This window comes from Berkeleyomyces rouxiae, assembly GCF_048999995.1.
Source record: "Berkeleyomyces rouxiae strain 22BRR77 chromosome Unknown BrBRR77_ptg000002l, whole genome shotgun sequence".
NCBI classification, from domain to species: Eukaryota; Fungi; Ascomycota; class Sordariomycetes; order Microascales; family Ceratocystidaceae; genus Berkeleyomyces; species Berkeleyomyces rouxiae.
Window position 1 is genome coordinate 2,819,483 of NW_027396492.1, and position 17,589 is coordinate 2,837,071.

Consider the following 17,589-nt stretch of genomic DNA (forward strand, 5'->3'; position numbering starts at 1 on the left):
GGGGACAGCCGGAAGAGTGTGGTGTATGAGAAGAAGGGAGGGATGTATGCTTTGGAGGTTTTTGCAGCAAAGGACCAAGCCAAACTACGAGCTAAAGGAAAAAAAGAAACAAAAAAAAAACCTCCGGCAGGACGGAGTTGGATGCAGGCCAGGTGTGTGGAGGCTGTTGACAATAATCGCGGGGTTCCTTGGAAATGCAGCAGTAAATAAGCTAGTCAAGCACGATTCGTTGAGCCACAGTAACCGTTAGTGACAAATCCAGCGAGTGACGTGAGATATGGTTGACTGGGGGGCCTGCTGGTACGGGACAGATGTCATTAGTAGACAGGCAAAGGCTAGAAAGGGGGGGAGGGGAAAAGCAGAAAAGCAACGGTTAAGCGTGTCTGGGGAAACCAGACGACTAGCAGTCTCTCGACTCTCTACGCTCTCTGCCTGCCTGCCTGTATTATACTTGTAGCAATCTCTGCCTGGGGGGGGGGGGGGGGTGCTTCTGTCTGCTTGGTGGGTTGGAGACCTCAAACTTCACTCCATATCCTGGTTTAGGCTCTTTGTTCGGCGTGCGGGGTGGCAATTGGACTAGATCGAGGCGGGCAGCTGAGAGTAGGCTTCTTTTCTGCCGTTCTTTTGCGATATCATCATGCATTCCCAGATGGCTTGTGACGGTGCCCGTGATACATGCATTTTGGCCATTATGGGCTTGTAGGGGTATGAGGCGGCGCTATTCCTGGGACCAGGCCTAAAACAGCACAGACAAATCGGCGGGGGATAAGGCACGTACCAAGTACCAAGCGTAGCTCCAGCAGTCGAGTCGGAGAAGGTTCCTTGCTATCTCAGCTGCGTGTTTTGAAGACGCAGGCGGCGTGATTGAGCAGAAAAAACAAAAGAAGAAAAGCAGAGAACAAGTTCCCAGCACAGCAGAAAAAACTTTTCACCTCCTTCCTAACGGCTCATACCAGCCATCACCAGACGGGCAATTACTCTGCTCGCGGCTTCTACAACACATCGTGGCGGGGGCGGGGAAAAAGCTCTCCAGCGGCCTGGTGGGTGTGTGGGGGGGCACTTCACACGGCCAAATCACTGCTAATTCAGCTGCACAGAGACAGTGTGTTTCCCGCCGCACATTGTCCGGCCAGGAAATGCACAAGCCCGAGACTTTCAGGCTTTATACCACGGCGGCTTCACAGCTTCTATGCTCACAGACGATACTGTTGTATTTCTCCTCCCTATTGGCCTCGTTGGTCTGCCCTGTCACACTGCAATCGAACCGCCCAGGCTCTCCAGGCCTACCTACTTGTCTCCCGGCTGGCCAATCACAAGCCCGCACTGACGCCCCTCGCACAGTTGGCCTGGTTTGCCGACAGCCTGTAGCGCGTGCATTCACACAAGTACTACACGTGCGTGTGGCGGCAACCCGAGGCTCCTGGCTCACCGCCAGCTTCTGCGGTGTGTGTCTCTCGGCCATCCAGTCGTGCTCGGGCTGGTGGCCCAACTGCTCTACGCCCCGGAGTCGCCAGCCATCATCTGAAAACTCCACCACCACCACCAGGTCCAACGCCGCTACCCAACGCATATGGGCATCATGCATCACAGCTGAATCCCTCGGTGGAATACGACTAGGGGGAGACTTGCAAATCAATACATCAGACGGTGGCGGTCTCGCTGTGCCAGCCACGTGAACTTTAATATTTATCAGTTACTATTGTATACGGACGGTCCAGTATCATATTCGCTAAACACACAACGCAAGAAACTATAGTCAAGGAAATAGAAACAAGGCAGAAATCAACATACTCACTGCTCGCCGGCCCGGCAGGCCTGTGGCTGCAGCACGCAACGGCCAACCGGGCCCGCGCCAAGACGTCCTCCCTCCAACTAAATGAATCCACCCTCGGTGCCAAGTGAGTTCACCGTGCTCATGGACTGAAAGTCTCTCGCCGCAGCGAACGACGGCTTTGATAGAGGATACCCTTCAAAATCGAGATGCGGCAGTCTCATTGGCCCTGGGTTCTCTCCCTCGTAGCCAATGGGGATCGACTGCATGAAATCATCACTCACGCCAGATCCGGATGTTCTCCTGCTGCTCCCAGCCTTCCGTCGAGCCGAGCCGCTATGTGTCATTCTCCTGCGATCCCCGTTGGCCCCACGCAATGAGCTTTGGCGAGACCCTGAGGAGTACGTCCTTGACTCAGCTGACGAGAGAGAGCGACGCGTGTTCCCCGAGGACACCGTGCCGCCATAGAGATCTCGGTAGGGAATGTCGAGATACTCACGCGAAGAACCCGACTTCCAGTTCTCCACTGCGGGTTGGTTTTCTTTGCCTTGCATGGACTCGAGACTCGCAGTGGTCGGTTGCTTGTGGCGCTCGTTCATGCGTGGCCCAAGTGAAACACGCATGTTGACGTTTCCGTTGCTACTGCTGGGCTCCAGACTACCGCGCACGACAGACCGGCGGCTGGACTTGCGGGGAATCGACGGCTCTATAGGTGTGTATGAATAGAGCGGCCCGCGTGTCGAAGAAGGGCGGTTTTCAGTGTGCGAAATCGAGGGCTTGCGCGAAAGAGACAACGCCGTAGGCGTAGCATCATCGGGGTGCGCTAAAGAGTCCGGCCACACGTTGACTGGTGATGGTGACTCTGAGCGACGCATAGTGTCGAGAATAAGGGGAGGCAGATGAACGGGTGGAGGGGGTGATGGGGTGGATGTTTCGCGAATGGACGGGAGGGCTTCGGAGCTGGGAATGTCGGGCAACGATCTCTCAGTTCCATGCCGTATGCGAGGAAGTTCCTGCTCTTCTTCATCTTCTGAATCTTCCTTTTGAGCTGTCCCGTCCTTCTGGCGAGCTTCTTGGTCGAGGATGTCAACCATGGAAACATCTCTCTCTAGGCTCAAATTAAGCGCCATGTTTGCATCAGAAATATCGGGGAATGGCCCAAGGTCTGGCAGCGATGGTACCGAGAGATCTCTCTCAGGGTGAAACGACGACGCCTGGGCCTCGGTGTACCAGCTAGAGCGATCTGGGTTAGAGCTCATTGCACTCTGGAACGTCGCGTCTCTGCCCAGACGAGATGCCTTGGACACAAAAGGCTTTTGCGGTGACCGCTGGTTAGCTTCAATCGTGACCCAAGATTCACTGCGGCGCGGCCCAGACTCGCTAAAGGAACGGGCAGTCCGGGTGCCGACCGTCAAGTCCCGAGCCATATCAGAGTCTGAATAGGCCGTACGAAGACCGCCGCCCTGAATGTTAAAGCTGCTTGGCTGTTGGCCATGGAATGGGAAGTTGGCAATGTAGTGGTATTCGGAGTCAGTTGGGCTCCTTGTTTCAAAGGAAGGGTGGCCTTCGTCACGCCGGAGATCAGGAGGCAGCGGGCCGATAATCTCTTCAACAAGGATGGTCTTGGGTCTCGGGTTGCGTCGGCGGCGGTGCTTGACCAGGCAGATGACAATGCCAGTCATAAGAATAAGACAAATTATGGGCAGAATGACAACTAGGGCAATCTGGCCCTTGTTGAGCTTCTTAGACTTCTTATGGGAACTGGAGTCAGAGTCGGAGCTGGCCTTATCGACGACTTGAACCTGTGCCTGTACAGCCTGCTTCACGCCGGTAAGTGTTTGTGAGTTTGCGGTCACAGTCAGCTGGAAGGAGGAAGACTGTAAGTCGGCGGGGGCAGTGCCGGTGAGCTTGAGCCCAGTTACCTGCAGCCAGGACTGATTATCATCAATGGTGAGGGCGACATCTGAAGCGTTTGAGACGTAAGGAGAAAAGTCGAAGTCGACCGTCTCACCAGGCACAATTTCAATGGAGGGTATCTCTTCGGAAAACAAGGAGTCGGCAACATTGACGACGACCTGGACACCAAGGCGATCCGAAAGCGAATCTTTAAACTGGAAGAGAAACTTGGTTGATTTGGCGTTGGATGGCGCGGTTCCAGAGATGGCCCATGTATTACTATCAAAGGACATCCAGGAAGGCTTGTTCTCAGCGGTAACGCTGATGTTGCTGATTGAGACACGCTCATCGTCCAGCCTGATGTCGTCTGGCAGGTTCTTATAGCTGATGCTCTCGCCCTCGGTCACGTTAAGGACAATCAGTGGGTTTTCGGATGTCAACTTGCGAGTGCCGACTGTGATGTCAAATGCCATGGAGATTGCCGAGAACCCCTGTACATCTGACGCAACGAACTGCAGGTCAAATACTTGCGGCGGCGAGATAAGAGACTCGAAAGGTGGCGAGGTCCCTGAAAACTGCAACGTCTCGCTGTTGAACTTGACCCAGGCCGGTAGCGGGCTGCCATCACCAGACACGGCATAGTATTCGAGATCGCCCATGGCATTCGCAAAGGTTGAAGGGTCAAAGGAAAAGTTGAAGGCGACAGACGGGTACAACAGTAAGGACGACGGGGCTGAAAAGTCGCCAAACCCGGATATTTGGTCCTCCAGGGGCTTCAAGAGAGCCGGTCCGGGGTTCTTGGACACCACCACGGTTGCATTCATCTCGGCAGAGCCTTCGCTGTCGGTGGCCACGAGGGTCATGGTGACTGAGGAGGTGTTCCCGCTGGCCACGATGTCGTCTGGGGGAGTGCCATGGATCCTGCGCGTCTTGCTATCGACGGACATCCAATCTGGGGCGCCGTTGAGCTTGTATTTCATATCGAGATTGGAGGTGAATGTGTTGGCGGAGAAAGTGTACGAGTATTCGCTGGATACTCGTGCTACCGGCGGCAGCTGTGAGTTGAACGGAAAAGAAACTGAAGGAGTGGCTGTAGCTAATGTTGCAGCCGCCAAGACGGAAGCCAGACACTGAGCTTGCCGCATGGTGAATGCTAACGGCTGTGCTGTGGAGAAATGTTATGTGTAGAGTATTAAACGTAGTCGAGTGTGGTGTAACTTGTGGTAACAGGATGTCAAGGCCCTGGAATTAAGAAGGATGTAGGCAAAGGAGAAAACTAAGAATTACAGTAAATGATAGTAAGAAGCAAAGGCAAAAGGAGCGTGAGAGTAAAGAAAAGGACGAAGAAGAAGACACCAGCGTGAGGACGGTGATGGCCAAGGCGTCAGAAACGGAGGACAGGCCAAGTGTGTAAGTCGAGGCCAGGATTCGGGAGGCGGCCGTGATGTTGGTCTTGTAGCAGCTCCAGCCGACAAGTCATCCACATCGACACTCTCTGCTCAGGACGAGGTTCCCTTTGGCCAGGCACACACCAATCCCAAGAGCACCCCAAGAGCCTCCTCTGCAGGCCATACGTCCCGCGAGCATTCCACTCAGAGGGAAATGTTTATGAGCAAAACCGCCCTCCCAGCATCGTTTCAGGGAAGCCAGCAGCCAAGGAGGTTCCAGGAATCCACGGGCTATCGACAGACTAAGCCAGCTGCACTCCGACTACTGGCGACAACAGACGGCCAGCACATTGGCCACGCCTAGGAATCCAGCTACATTCCTCGTCTGGTGGTGAGTGACCTGCGGGAGTACAAGATCGAGGGGGTCTTTTTACCGCGTAAATGCTCAACACCTAGCCTAAAATGTACTTTAACACCACCTCTCAGCAGGTACCTGGCCCGACATTGAGACATGCAGGGATGGAGCAGTTGACATGGCGGCGATCATGCGGGTAGCCCATCACGGACCTTGTTCCGAAAGACTACTGTTATCGTGGAACTCGCCATCGGCAACGTGTTGCCAACAAGGCCTGTTCCGCGACGATACTCCAGCGTTTCAACACATGTCTGCGTTGCTTCCATGTTCACTTGACGGTGGCTCTCAGTTGGCTTTGGAGTTTCCAGCGTTCCACCCCCAGAGTCTTCATCCCATCCCTAGATTCGATAAGGGTTGCAGTCCAGCTTAACGAGGACTGGCAGAAGAAGCCTTTTTCAGATCCGAGGGACCACTAGACAGGGGCACTGGTTCCAATAATTCTTCGTAGGAGAGCCCTTCTAGACGGGGATGGGTTGCCGTTGGTTGTTACGTCGGTGCAGCTGGATGCTGGTGTATGTTGCAAAAAGGCCTGGGAATGAACAAAGGTGCTAGTGTGGTATGCAGTCTATATCGACAAGTAACTAGCAGGTCCTACCCACCGCTCTCAATGTACATACCTACACACGTGGGCGTAACGGACACCAATGGTTTGGGCTGGTTGAGTGTCTGGAGCTCACCCAGGCTCGTGTATCGGAGCCGGCCGGTCCGTGTAAATTTACAGGTCAGCGCGCAGCTGGCCCGCGAATGTGCACCCAAGCCGTTTTACGGAGCACTAGGGCACCCGTCGGACTTGAGGCAACGCGAAAGAAACAACAGCTGCCTTCTTTGATTCCATCTACTAATAATATCCAGAAACATACGCCTCATGGCTTCCCTGTAGTCTGATTTTCTGGTCCCCTTTCTCCCTGGTTAAGCCAATGTATTGCTCTAGGCACCCCCGCAGCATCGCCATAATGGCATATAGAGAACCCTAAGACGAACAATTGATACTCTATGCCAATACAATGCCACAGTGCCACCCCTATTGTGCGACTTCCGTTGCAGTGCCGGCGGCGTGGCCCCCATGTTAGACCATGATCGTCATGATGGACTATCACTACTTGCATACTCCGGGCCGGAATCTGCGCTTAGACTTCAGGTCCCACGTCTTGCAGTAGGCGCCCCTTATTTGTGTGCCCTTGTCCATGCACAAATCCGTCTCGGCATCTTACATTGACGTCAGCGGTCAGAAGCATGCCCCACGTAACGGCCGACAGTATCTTGTCAGCATAGTTGTGTTACAGACTACACTTTCGAAGAAGATCCATACACAGTGCTCTTAGTACCGCCACGATAAGTAGCTAGTTGAAGCAAAATGGCTCTAACTTCAGCATCGTTGGCTGTCTCCTGTGTAAAACGTCTACACATGTCACTTTCTGCCTATGCATTGAAAAGCCATGACCATTCAATACAGTAGGGCTCTCAATATGTCCCTCAACACACAGCCCCGCACATATATTATCCAGAGTCATGGCTGCCTGGTTCCCAGTTCCACCAACAAAGAAAAAAAGCCCTCCAGCCCTGTGTATGCATGTGCTTGCTTGCCAAGGATAAAGCGCTGGCAAGATGAAGCCAATCGAGTCCCCGGACCTCATGCGCTTTCTACATCACTTCATCAGACGGTGAGGTCGGGTAGTTATATGATGATTATCCGTCTTTAATACTCCTCTCTTGTCTGGCTGGTAAACCCAACAGTCCCCGACTCACTGGACAGCAGACCCGGTGGGCATAATGTGGCTACTGCAGGCCAGCCACAACAATGCAGCTCTTTTAGGTCCTACCCGACAGTGACTCATCACTCTAATTATGTCCTATAAGTTGATCTTCTGTGGTGTCTCTTTGCACACAGGCCTTGTGTATGAAGCCTACCCCACCTCCGCTCTCCAAAACAAGCACCGGTCAGCCGTTTGCCATTGACTCTCCGGTCTGTGGCGCTGCCTCTTTTGTTTGGTGTGGGTAGCAAATCAAGCTTGGGTGCTCGTTGTCCAAGGCACCATCGGCTAAAAGACTCGCCGAACTGAGCTGAAACCTCGGAGCCGAGTGTATGCACATTGCAGGTCCAGGCTTTATCCTGTCTGTATGTCCCCTTGGTCCACCACAGTAGTCATGACTGTCGGTTGAGGCATATGCAATACTGCAGTGCGCCTCTGCTTTCCAAGGCGTCTCTGGTCTCACGAAGCCACAGCCCTGCCGAAAGCATGCGGAATTGTCTAGCTCTACCACAGTTCTGCTGAATCTGGCTGTCCAACATAAGGCACAATACCCCCTCGGTTTCAACCCAGTTCCCTCTATGCAATCATCATAGACACATGCCTGGTTACGGCTTTCCAACAAAATGACCAAGTCTCACCTGAGGAGCTCTACATGTAGTAAATTGGCTCCAAGCTGGTACATGTACATGTATTGATTCTGTGCTCTTGATGCAGCATCCAAGACAAGCACATGACTATCAGGCTTCATATTGGTATCCAGGATGGTGTAACCAAGGTGTTCTTAGTACATATGGAACAATGGCGTCGACATAGAAGCACAGAGAGCAGCTATTTGTATTATACAAGACTGGTTCAGGCTGAGAGACTTGTTGGGCCTTGATATGCAAGCAATATAACATCTTAAAGTAGTATCCGAGACATGTCTTTTGTGGAATTGTATAACAATGAGGCGTCTGACGAGGCAGAAAGCGGGTGTTACACGGAGAAAATTGCAGGCGAATATGACGACAGGCTACATTGAATGGAAAAGCCACGCTGCAAATGGTGAAGTTGTTGTCCGCTTCTAATGTTTCACTGTAGAAAATTATGAATAAGACGTAATAACTCTGGATATGGTGACATCAATGTGTCGAGTGAAAACTTGTGACACAGCATAGAAACTCAAGTAGCATCTTAGGGTTACCTACCACACTTTCAAGTTGGTCATGAGCACAGGAGTCTTTGAGCACCTATCATTTTTAAGAGCGTCTAGACCACGCAGCAAAGTCGAATGCAAGAATACAGTGGGTTCTAGAGCACGAATTTCTTCATAGGTTGACGCTTTGCCTATTTACCCATAGACGGGCCGACCAGAAGCCGCATCCGGACATGGCGCCGGGGTGGGAAGATCTAGAAGGCTATTCAAAGAACAAAGGAATCTTTTTCTCTTTCCGCCCCGTCGACTTGAAAGGACGAGCGGCTTTTTTTACTTTTCCTTCTTTTGTTGGGGCACCTTACGTGATGGGATCCATGAGACGTTTCTGTTGTAAAGGAAAAGGAATGGTCTTTCTTGATGGCATCGCCGTGTCTCCCGCACACAGCGCAAACATGAGCTTTCTCTGGAATTAGATAGAGCCAAAAACGATCAGACTTGCACCTTTTTTTTTCAAAGCAGCAGAAGAGATCACAAACCAAACAGATGCCTTTTTTCTCAGGCGCCATTTCTTCGGTGTTGTCTTTGCCGTCGTTCGCTGCCAGTCAGCCTCGGTGTGTCCTGTGTAACACAAGACAGCCCAGAAATATAACCCTAACTTGACTTGACGCTATCACCACAAGGGCGGGCTGACTGATGACGCAGCAACTAACTATGAAGACAAGATGTAAGCCAAAGTTCGCGCTGGCGTAAGCAGAGCAGACCAGGCCCAGTACCAAGCCCAAAGGGTTGTTAACGCGAGCGTGCTAAAGTGTCAAGCCCGTTGTGCTATTCCACCTTTGTATGCTTATAAGCAAGACATTGCCTTTGTCTCAGATCCGTAAGAAGCTTATGGAATATGGGTGGCAAGATGCAGTGGATGAAAGAATAAAGACTAGTTGACTAAAGAAACGAAAAAAGCGAGACCGGTTTGGAAATTCATGTGGCTCTTCTTCCACTTGTTGATGGGCAAGCCGTCGGACATTGGGGTTGAGACCATAAATGCGTGTATACTGGAATACTAGAACTTGGCGCACAGTACTGATACAACATCCTTCTTGTGGTATATGGGGGTCCAGCCGGTTTCTTTGCCTGGAGTGGCTATCTAGGCATGTCTCGGAGTTGCACGGCGGCAAAGAGGGACTGACACATGACGACGGTAGTCTTGGTTGTTTTCTAGACACACTGCCCACCCCCTCAACTCCGATTTTCCGTGGGCTATGAGGAGGAGGGGAAGATACCGCATCGTTCGAAGGACAAGAAACGAGAAAACGCCTTTTAGTGTGTAGGACGATGCGAGTGGACGCGTAAGATCCAACAGCGTCTCTTCATCTTTTTCTTGCAGGCCATGTCTTGGACTGGCTCTTTGTCTTGATAGGCGCCAAGTTCCTGCTGGTCCAACGCCCCGCCTGGCGGACCAACTCTCTTTTATTTCCCGCAATGGTTGCGCCCAAGACATTTCTCTTTGCTTTTTTTTTGGTTTGGCTGTATGTGTATCAGGCCTCGGTACATAATATTTCTCAGGCGAGCCAATATCAACAGCTAAGCGTGCATGAGTTGTACAGATAGAGATACATCAGGCATGTGGAATACCACATACGTGTACCGGTGTATAGACACATTAGTGGACACGCAAGGAACAGCGATGCCGCCCGGTTTACTACCTGAAAGCCAGGTTTAGGAGCGCGAGTATGGCGCAAGTCCTGTCCGCAATTGGTGGGTATGGGTGGCCATGCTTGGATGATTGCAATGTGTCACTCAAACAAACCCAAACTTTCTGTTCCTCTTACTTTGCTTCTGTTGTCAGGACATGCAAGTTTTCTCCTTCTGCCGCTCTCACGGGATTTTCCCTCAGTTATGGAAGCGGAGAGGAGAAAAGACGGAGAGGGGGGATTTGTTTCAAGCTGGGCTGTTTCTTCTCTCTGTTGTTCCTGTTTTTTTTCCCCTGCAGCTCTCTCGCAAGCGCCATCACTTGGAACCAGGGGCTATGGAGAAGAAAAAAGAACAAAGCTCAAAGGTTTGTTTAGGCATGTGTAAGGATGAGCCCAGGTGTAGCGTTTATGGAAGTGTTCCTGTTTTGCAAGAATGAACAATACCAGCTGCAAATGGGTATTTGAGATCGACGGTGCAGACGAAACAGAACAGAACGGATTGGCCTATTAGGATCTCATGGGGTTTTTTTTTCTTTCTCTCTCATCTGCCTCCCTCAGCCGCAGACGATCATGCATGTGCAGGCCTTGAGCAGGCTGGCAAATTGGGCACATGAGAGAAGACAGGGAGAGGCTCAAGAGATGACAGAGAGACCAGTTCAGAACGGCCCCTGCCAGCCCGGAACAAAGAGCTCAGCCTGTGAGCTTCTTTGCCCTGTTAATGTGTGTGTGCAATGGTGTAGTGTTTTCATACCTCACTTTGACTCTTGGGACAGCACAGACAGACCAGGGCCCATCCAGACAACGAGGCAAAAGCCCTAGGTCCAAGCCCCAAGCCAGAGCTTGGAACCATGCCAGCCAGTATCCAAGCAACCCACCACAGTTGTCTTTTAGCTGCTGTCTGCCCATGTCTACTGTCTGCCACAGCCAAGTCAAAGTGACCCTTGGCTCAGGCTCTATCGACTCGCATTTACAGCTTTATGCCTGTTCTCTGCACATCTTGAAACAGCCAGTCAAAGAGAAGACGGCATAAGAAGACAAAAAAGAGGCCTCGTTGTCGATCATCAGTAGACAGCTGTCGGATCGAAACATTCCCTCCAGTCCTGCTATTTCAGTTTCAGCAAAAGAAAGCACAAGTGCAAACATGTATGTATATGCATATAGATGTCCTACTAGTTACTTCTACAAGACAACTATATCTCCCTCCATGCTTCCGTTCTGCTTCTCCCTTGAAGCCACTAAATGAAAAGCACGAGAAGCTGAGAGTGAGAGCTGCACGGAATCCAACAAGGGAAGAAGAAGAAAAACCTTCATCCAGCCTCCTTCCTGCTCCCCCTGTATATTGATTTATAGGCCAGCATATAGCACAGAGCCCAAATTCCCAGCATCTTTGTTGAAGGAACAAGTGTTTGCAAGCAAAAGAGGAAAAGAGACAGGAAAAGAAAAGGAAAGAAACGGAAACAGGAATAGGAACAACCTGCAAGATGCATGTTGGGTTGTCAATGACCTTCCCTTTTTTCAGCCAGTTTATTGATTGTCTTGTGCCTTGTCTTGCTACTAGATATCAGGATCGGGCTTTTGGTGTACGAGTATCCAAGTATTTGAGTACTTTGTCGGGTTGACTTGACTGACGGCGAGTGGTAATCCGCCTCAGCCCAGGCCAAAAGAATATTCCCAGACCATCCATCCCATTCTTCTGGACAGGCTTACCTGGGCCCTCTCCGCGTCTACTCTATCCTACCCACACACTTGCAACATGCAGTAACTATCCTATAGTTAGCCACTTGTACGTTCAAGCAGTTAACTCTGCATGTTGTGCGTAATATGGTTTTAGTATGGATGTAACACTCATACTAGAGCCTCCTCAGCGGACTAAGCGCCGAGAAGAGCGTGAGGAGAACTCTTGATACTTGTATCCAGTACACAGTAACTACACATATATATACAGACTATGTGTCCGTAGGCCCGTCTTCCTGATCCGGACTGACAGAAAGCCCATCGACCGCCGTCTAGACCGCCATCAAAGTCTGGAAGCCCCGCCGGCTGAAGCTTTGGATAGACTGTATGCCCATGAGCGGAGGTGCTGTTCTGTTAGTGTTTATCCTTTGGCTTCCTTTGGCTTCCTTTTTGCTACTAACTCCACAATAGTCACGACATGTAGACACGCCAGACAGCAAGCCTGTTTTTCTCCCCGCAAATCACAAGAGAGAAGGAAAGAGAAAAGATAACCATGACCGCGTGCAGTCATGAGGACAAGAGGGAAAGCTTCTCGCCGAGTTGACTAGTGTTTGAGGGTGAGGATTTTGCAAGTCGAGTCCGGACAATGGCGCCGAAACCAGGACCATGAGTGGGTGAACTTGTAAGGGTTACGCAAGCTCACACCGCACACAATCCCAGATCCTATTAGGGCTAAAGTTGAAGAGAGAAGAGCAAATAAAGCCGAGAGAACACAGGGGAGGGGAGACAACAACACGAGGATGAGGATAGGATGCTTTCTGGACAGGGAATTCAAAGTGGACAGGGAATAAAGTGGGCGGGGGGCTGGGAACCCAGGATACCCACTGGACGGTGGGTGGAAGACAGTGGACAGCAAGCCACGGAGTTGGCCTTTTGGCCAGTGGCGGGTTTGTTAACATAATCTGTCCAGTGCACCAGCCCACTGTAGATCAAGACCGGACTGGCAGCCATCATCACCTGAGATGGCACAGGCTTGGACTGGGGGCAAAGAGAGTGAGAGTATGGACGTGTTGCTGCTCAGGTTCCTACAGCTACACTCATCTACATCCACGGACACATGTCGATAAAGCAAGGCCGGAGCGGATGGTGGGTGCCCCTGTTGATCTGTGTGCACTGTTCAGAGGCAAGGGTTTACATCATGTTATGGGTTACAGTGACAAAGGAAGAAAAAAAGAACGGCGTAAGAAGAGGCACGAGAGGGAGCCCAAGGCAGACAGGGTATGTGCAAAGAAGACAAGGCCTGAGGCGAGGGAGTTGGTGGGGTTTCTTTTGCAGTTGGCTCTGGTTTTTTTTTTTCTTTCTATTATGGAAGCGGACCGACCCAGACGAAAGCGAAGCAATTATGCAGAGGCCATGTACAACAGAAGAGAAAGAAAGTAGAACAGCGAACGGGAAACAAAATCTAGGCTTGTGTTCCTGCTGAGTTCCAGTGGGCTAGGTCTTGGTCTTGGTGCGGGAGGTCCGGGTCTACTTGGACTTGGACGCGGACTTGTTCTGTATCTCGCCGGCTGTGTTGTACTATACATGTTGAGACTGCCGGACCAAAAGAACGCATACTGGGCAAGAGAGAGAGGCCAAGGCAGCGAGTGTCATCGTGTCAGCAGCAGCAGCATCGAGAGCGGGAGGGCAGAGCAAACTCGGGCCTGGCTTGGCTCTCCAAGAGCTGAGCTAGTATACTTTGGTACATGTGGCCGCGGCTGGAACTCGGGCTGCTCTGTTGATATCTGCGGGGAACCAGCACTAGACCTTTGTCTCCGGGGCCTTTGTGCTCCGGTGATGCAGCTAGCACCAGTAGTCAAACCCAGAGAAGACACCATGTGAGCAGAACAGGTGTCACAGGTTGACGCGGCCAAGTCCCGAGTCCCGAGAGACGCTTGAGGACGCGGACCGAGAAGAGGCAGGCCACAGACCCAAAGACCAAGGTGAAGGATAGATAGAGAGAGATCGAGACCGTGTGCCTTGTGCCTGGGAGGATCTCGGGCGGGTGTTTTGTTTGGTGCATACTGGCACTAGGAGCAAGTGTCTTGGTAGCGGTACCTGAGGCAGGCTGGCCCAAGGGCGAGCATCTGGGTACAGGTACAAGAGCCGGTCGCCCCTCGGCTAGCGTTCTCACGACAGAGCCCAAAGAAGAACGTGGTCCCTGGCTAGTGGGTTGCAGAGATCCCTGTCACATAGACGGGCTGGTTTGGCTGTTTTAGCGGGCTTTAGTTGGTCTTAGCTGGAAGAGCTGCTTTAGCCCGTTTGGGCCAGCCAGATGTGTCTCTCCGGCGAGGACGAGGAGAAGGGAGGTGGGGGGGGGGGGCGGGGGGTAAAGGGGCGTGAAAGAGAGGAGGGTGGCCGGAGGTCTTGCGAAGGAGAAGGATGGCAGCACCCCCTAAAAGATCGACATGTGATTGGTTGCGAAGAGGGCGCTGCCAGTGTGTAATAGTTTTTTTTTTTTATTTTTTCTCTGGATTTCTGCCCCTGGCATCCTCTTCCGGAGCCTACTAAGCAACGTGTTGTCGATGTTTCTCTGTGGCAACGAACCTCCTCCAGCAAAAGGAAAAATAAAGAGAAAATAAAGAGAAAAAAAAGAAAAAAAAAACCCGCCGTCAGACCCTGGCCCAAGGTCCCCGGTACCTGTTCCCCTGAGTCAACCCGAGCCCAGTCCCAGCCAATCTCCAGCCGCCCCGTTGTACCCAGTACCTCCAGCCCGCCCATCCATGGCCTCCCCAGCTGTCTCGTGAAACCCAGGAACACCAAGACGCCTGTCTGTCGTTCTGTCTTTCGGTCTGTGCCTGAGCCTGAGTCCCAAGTATAACTTTTAGTGCCATAGTCCGAGGCTCTCAGGATAAAATGCCCGAGTCTCCTCCCCCATCGCCACTTCTCTTCTCTCGTTTCTCTCACCACCAAGCTTCACTATCACCTTCTCTCTTCATTTTACATTCCTTCTTGTTGCTCTTTTGCACTCTTGCTGTTGTCGACTTCAAAAGCTAGTTCTTTTTGACTTCTTCAACCTTTTCCATTCTTTACTCGTTTCGTGCCTTTGAGACCGGATCTCTATCCCACCACCACCTTCATTCTCAGATTCCGCTCTGCTGTTTGATCTTTGGTTATCTGCTTGGTCTACTTTCTGATATCACATCACCCGTGAAGAGTTCTCTCAAAAAACAAAACAACCATCCACCAACAATCTTTTCAAAATGAAGTCTGCTGTTATTGCCTCTTCTCTCTTTGCTGCCGCCTCCGTGCTGGCCCAGCCCCATAGCCGCCACGGCCACGACCTTTTCCATAAGCGCTTCCAGGAGCTCGAGGCCGCCAAGCTGGCCCAGCGCGGCGTCACGACCGAGTGCGTCTGGGAGACCGTCTGGGAGACCGTCACCGAGTGGGTTGATGGCGAGGGCGTCGCTACCCCGGCTCCTGATGCCGCCGCCACCACCAGCTCCAGCGAATATGCTGCTGTGCCCACCACCGACAGCCAGCCCGCTGCGACCGACGCCCAGTTCTACGAGCACGCCTCGTCGTCATCGTCGTCGTCATCGGCTCCGGCTGCTCCTGCTCCCACCACTATGCTGACCACCACCACCACTGTGGCCGCTATCGTCGTCCCGACTGAGGCCCCCGTCGAGACCTCGTCCTCCACCAGCGAGTACGTTGCTCCCGTCGAGACCCCCGAGGCCGTCGAGTACGTGGCTCCCACCACCACCTCCACACCCGTCTACGTCGCTCCCACCACCGAGGCCGTCTACGAAGCCCCTGTTTCCACCTCGTCTGCCGCTGCCGCTGAGACCTCGTCGTCCAGTGAGTCGTCGTCCAGCTCCTCGCAGACCTACTCCTCTGGCTCGCTGACCTACTACGCGGTCGGTCTGGGCGCCTGCGGCTTCGACGACTCTGGCAAGGACCAGACCGACTACATTGTCGCCATCTCTCCTGACATCATGGGCTCGCAGTCCAACGGCAACCCCTACTGCAACAAGAAGGTCTCCATCACTGGCAACGGCAAGACCATCCAGGCCACCATCCGCGACAAGTGCCCCGGCTGCACTGCCAGCCACGTCGATGGCACCGAGAAGATCTTCAAGGATCTCTTCGGCTCGCTCGATGCTGGCAACGAGGATGTCTCCTGGTACATCATCGACTAAATCCAGCCATGAAGTTCTGGATTCCTGCCAAAAAAAGAATTACGTCATCAGCTGAGGCTTGATCTTCCTGTGAGGCCTGGTTGATGATGTCCTTCGACGTCATTCTCCTGTACATCTTTTCCACGACCGTTCACGACTTTTTTCTTTTCTTTCCTCTTCTTCACTTTGGCTCACGGGTTTACAGGATACCTCAAATGCACCATGGAAGTAATAGCACCTTGGCACCGTGTTGGGAGGGTTATATATTGGGACGGATTTAGACTCACCAATCTTTTTCTTCTTTTCTTGTTCAGACTTATAGAGATGTTGCGTCAGCTTCTTCCTCTGGTCTATTTTCCTTTCTTTTCTCTGAGATGCTGGTCAATACGCTGAGGCACATGCACAAAAAACCAAGAAGCATATGGTAATTTGCCTCTGGCGTTTTTCGTGGATGTGCACAGCCTTCGGATCATGCATCGCCGGGACTGGAAGAATCAGAGACCAGAAAGAGCGCTGCAAGGCAGCAGAAACAACCGGGCTCTTGTCTTTGTCAAAAGACTCCCTTCTTTTTCTTCTTCCTTCTTATTGTACATATTCACAGATAGCTTGGCCATTTTTGAAGAATCGCTCCGTGGCTACACTCGCTCGCCACAGCATTTGGGCCTATTTTTTCGATATCCAATACAGAACAAAATATTTTGGATTAAAAAACTCTCACCCCCTGTACCTCGTAAACATCGTAAAAAAAGCATAACGTGAAACCAGGAGAAAATCAAAGTGATGATATAAAGCTTGGCACAATAACTGACATCGATGTTTTTTCTTCTCTTTTTATGTAAATTGCCAGCTCGACCCCGTTTTCACACAATTTGACACTCGCTTGATTGATTGATTCTTTATTTACCTGTCTACTCGATTTTGACACTCGCAATTCGCTCCAAACTCGTCAACTTTTTGTTTTTGGTCTTTTCTTGAAAAGAAATTAAAAAAAAAAAAAAAAAAAAACTTGAAAAGGGCTAAAAAAAGAACAAGCTCAGAACCGGAGTCGAACCGATGACTTTAAGAACTGCAGTCTCACACGCTACCACTGCGTCATCTGAGCTTGTTGCTCAGCCTCAAAGGAGTCTATATAAACTAACGTCTGGTTGGGGGGTTTTTTTTTTTTTAGACTTCTTCGACAACACCTTTCAAGAGGCACCTTTGGTGTTTTCAGAGACAAATACGACTTTTTACATTAAATAAATACAATAAACAGATTTCCTGACCTGTCTTCAGTCATTGAAGATGACGGGAGGCAAGGAAAAGCTCGGCGCGTGTTTTGAACGCGCTTTTAGGGACGCGGAGCAGGCAACCCTAGCCATGGAGAGAAAAATCGATAGCTACAAGAAAACTATCGAATTCTTCGAGAAGAACGCTGAGGAGCTGGAGAAGCTCTCCAAGGAGATGGACGAACAATTCGTCCCCAAATTGGTGGAATGGGTCGTGAGTTTCCGCGCCAGCGGTCCCAACGCGACCAAGCCAGCAGAGTCGAACCGCAAGGCTGCGGACAAGGCTGTGCCCGGCCCAACCAAGGAGAAGGACACAAAAGTCCAACGCGTCCGGAGGCACTGTCTCCCAAATGAGCTACGCTGGAGCTGCGGTTAAGGCAGTCGGGCAACAACAGGAGACGACCCAAAAGCAGAAGTCGAGAAAGGCGACACAGGAGAAGAAA

At 51.6% G+C, this 17,589-nt stretch overlaps 3 protein-coding genes across 3 annotated transcripts; 2 read left to right on the forward strand and 1 right to left on the reverse strand.

The window, feature by feature from the left end:
* Positions 1-1,872: 1,872 nt before the first annotated feature.
* On the reverse strand, positions 1,873-4,812 carry BROUX77_002338 (uncharacterized protein; the record flags this gene model as incomplete). The annotated part of the gene is made up of 1 exon (XM_073746868.1): positions 1,873-4,812. One exon carries the CDS (start codon positions 4,810-4,812, stop codon positions 1,873-1,875), a length of 2,940 nt encoding a protein of 979 aa, XP_073607420.1.
* Positions 4,813-14,960: 10,148 nt separating this feature from the next.
* BROUX77_002339 (uncharacterized protein) lies at positions 14,961-15,899 on the forward strand (the record flags this gene model as incomplete). Its single annotated transcript, XM_073746869.1, has 1 exon — positions 14,961-15,899. The coding sequence occupies one exon, from the start codon at positions 14,961-14,963 to the stop codon at positions 15,897-15,899; it is 939 nt and encodes a 312-aa protein (XP_073607421.1).
* Positions 15,900-17,162: 1,263 nt separating this feature from the next.
* BROUX77_002340 (uncharacterized protein) lies at positions 17,163-17,522 on the forward strand (the record flags this gene model as incomplete). The annotated part of the gene is made up of 1 exon (XM_073746870.1): positions 17,163-17,522. The coding sequence occupies one exon, from the start codon at positions 17,163-17,165 to the stop codon at positions 17,520-17,522; it is 360 nt and encodes a 119-aa protein (XP_073607422.1).
* Positions 17,523-17,589: the final 67 nt, after the last annotated feature.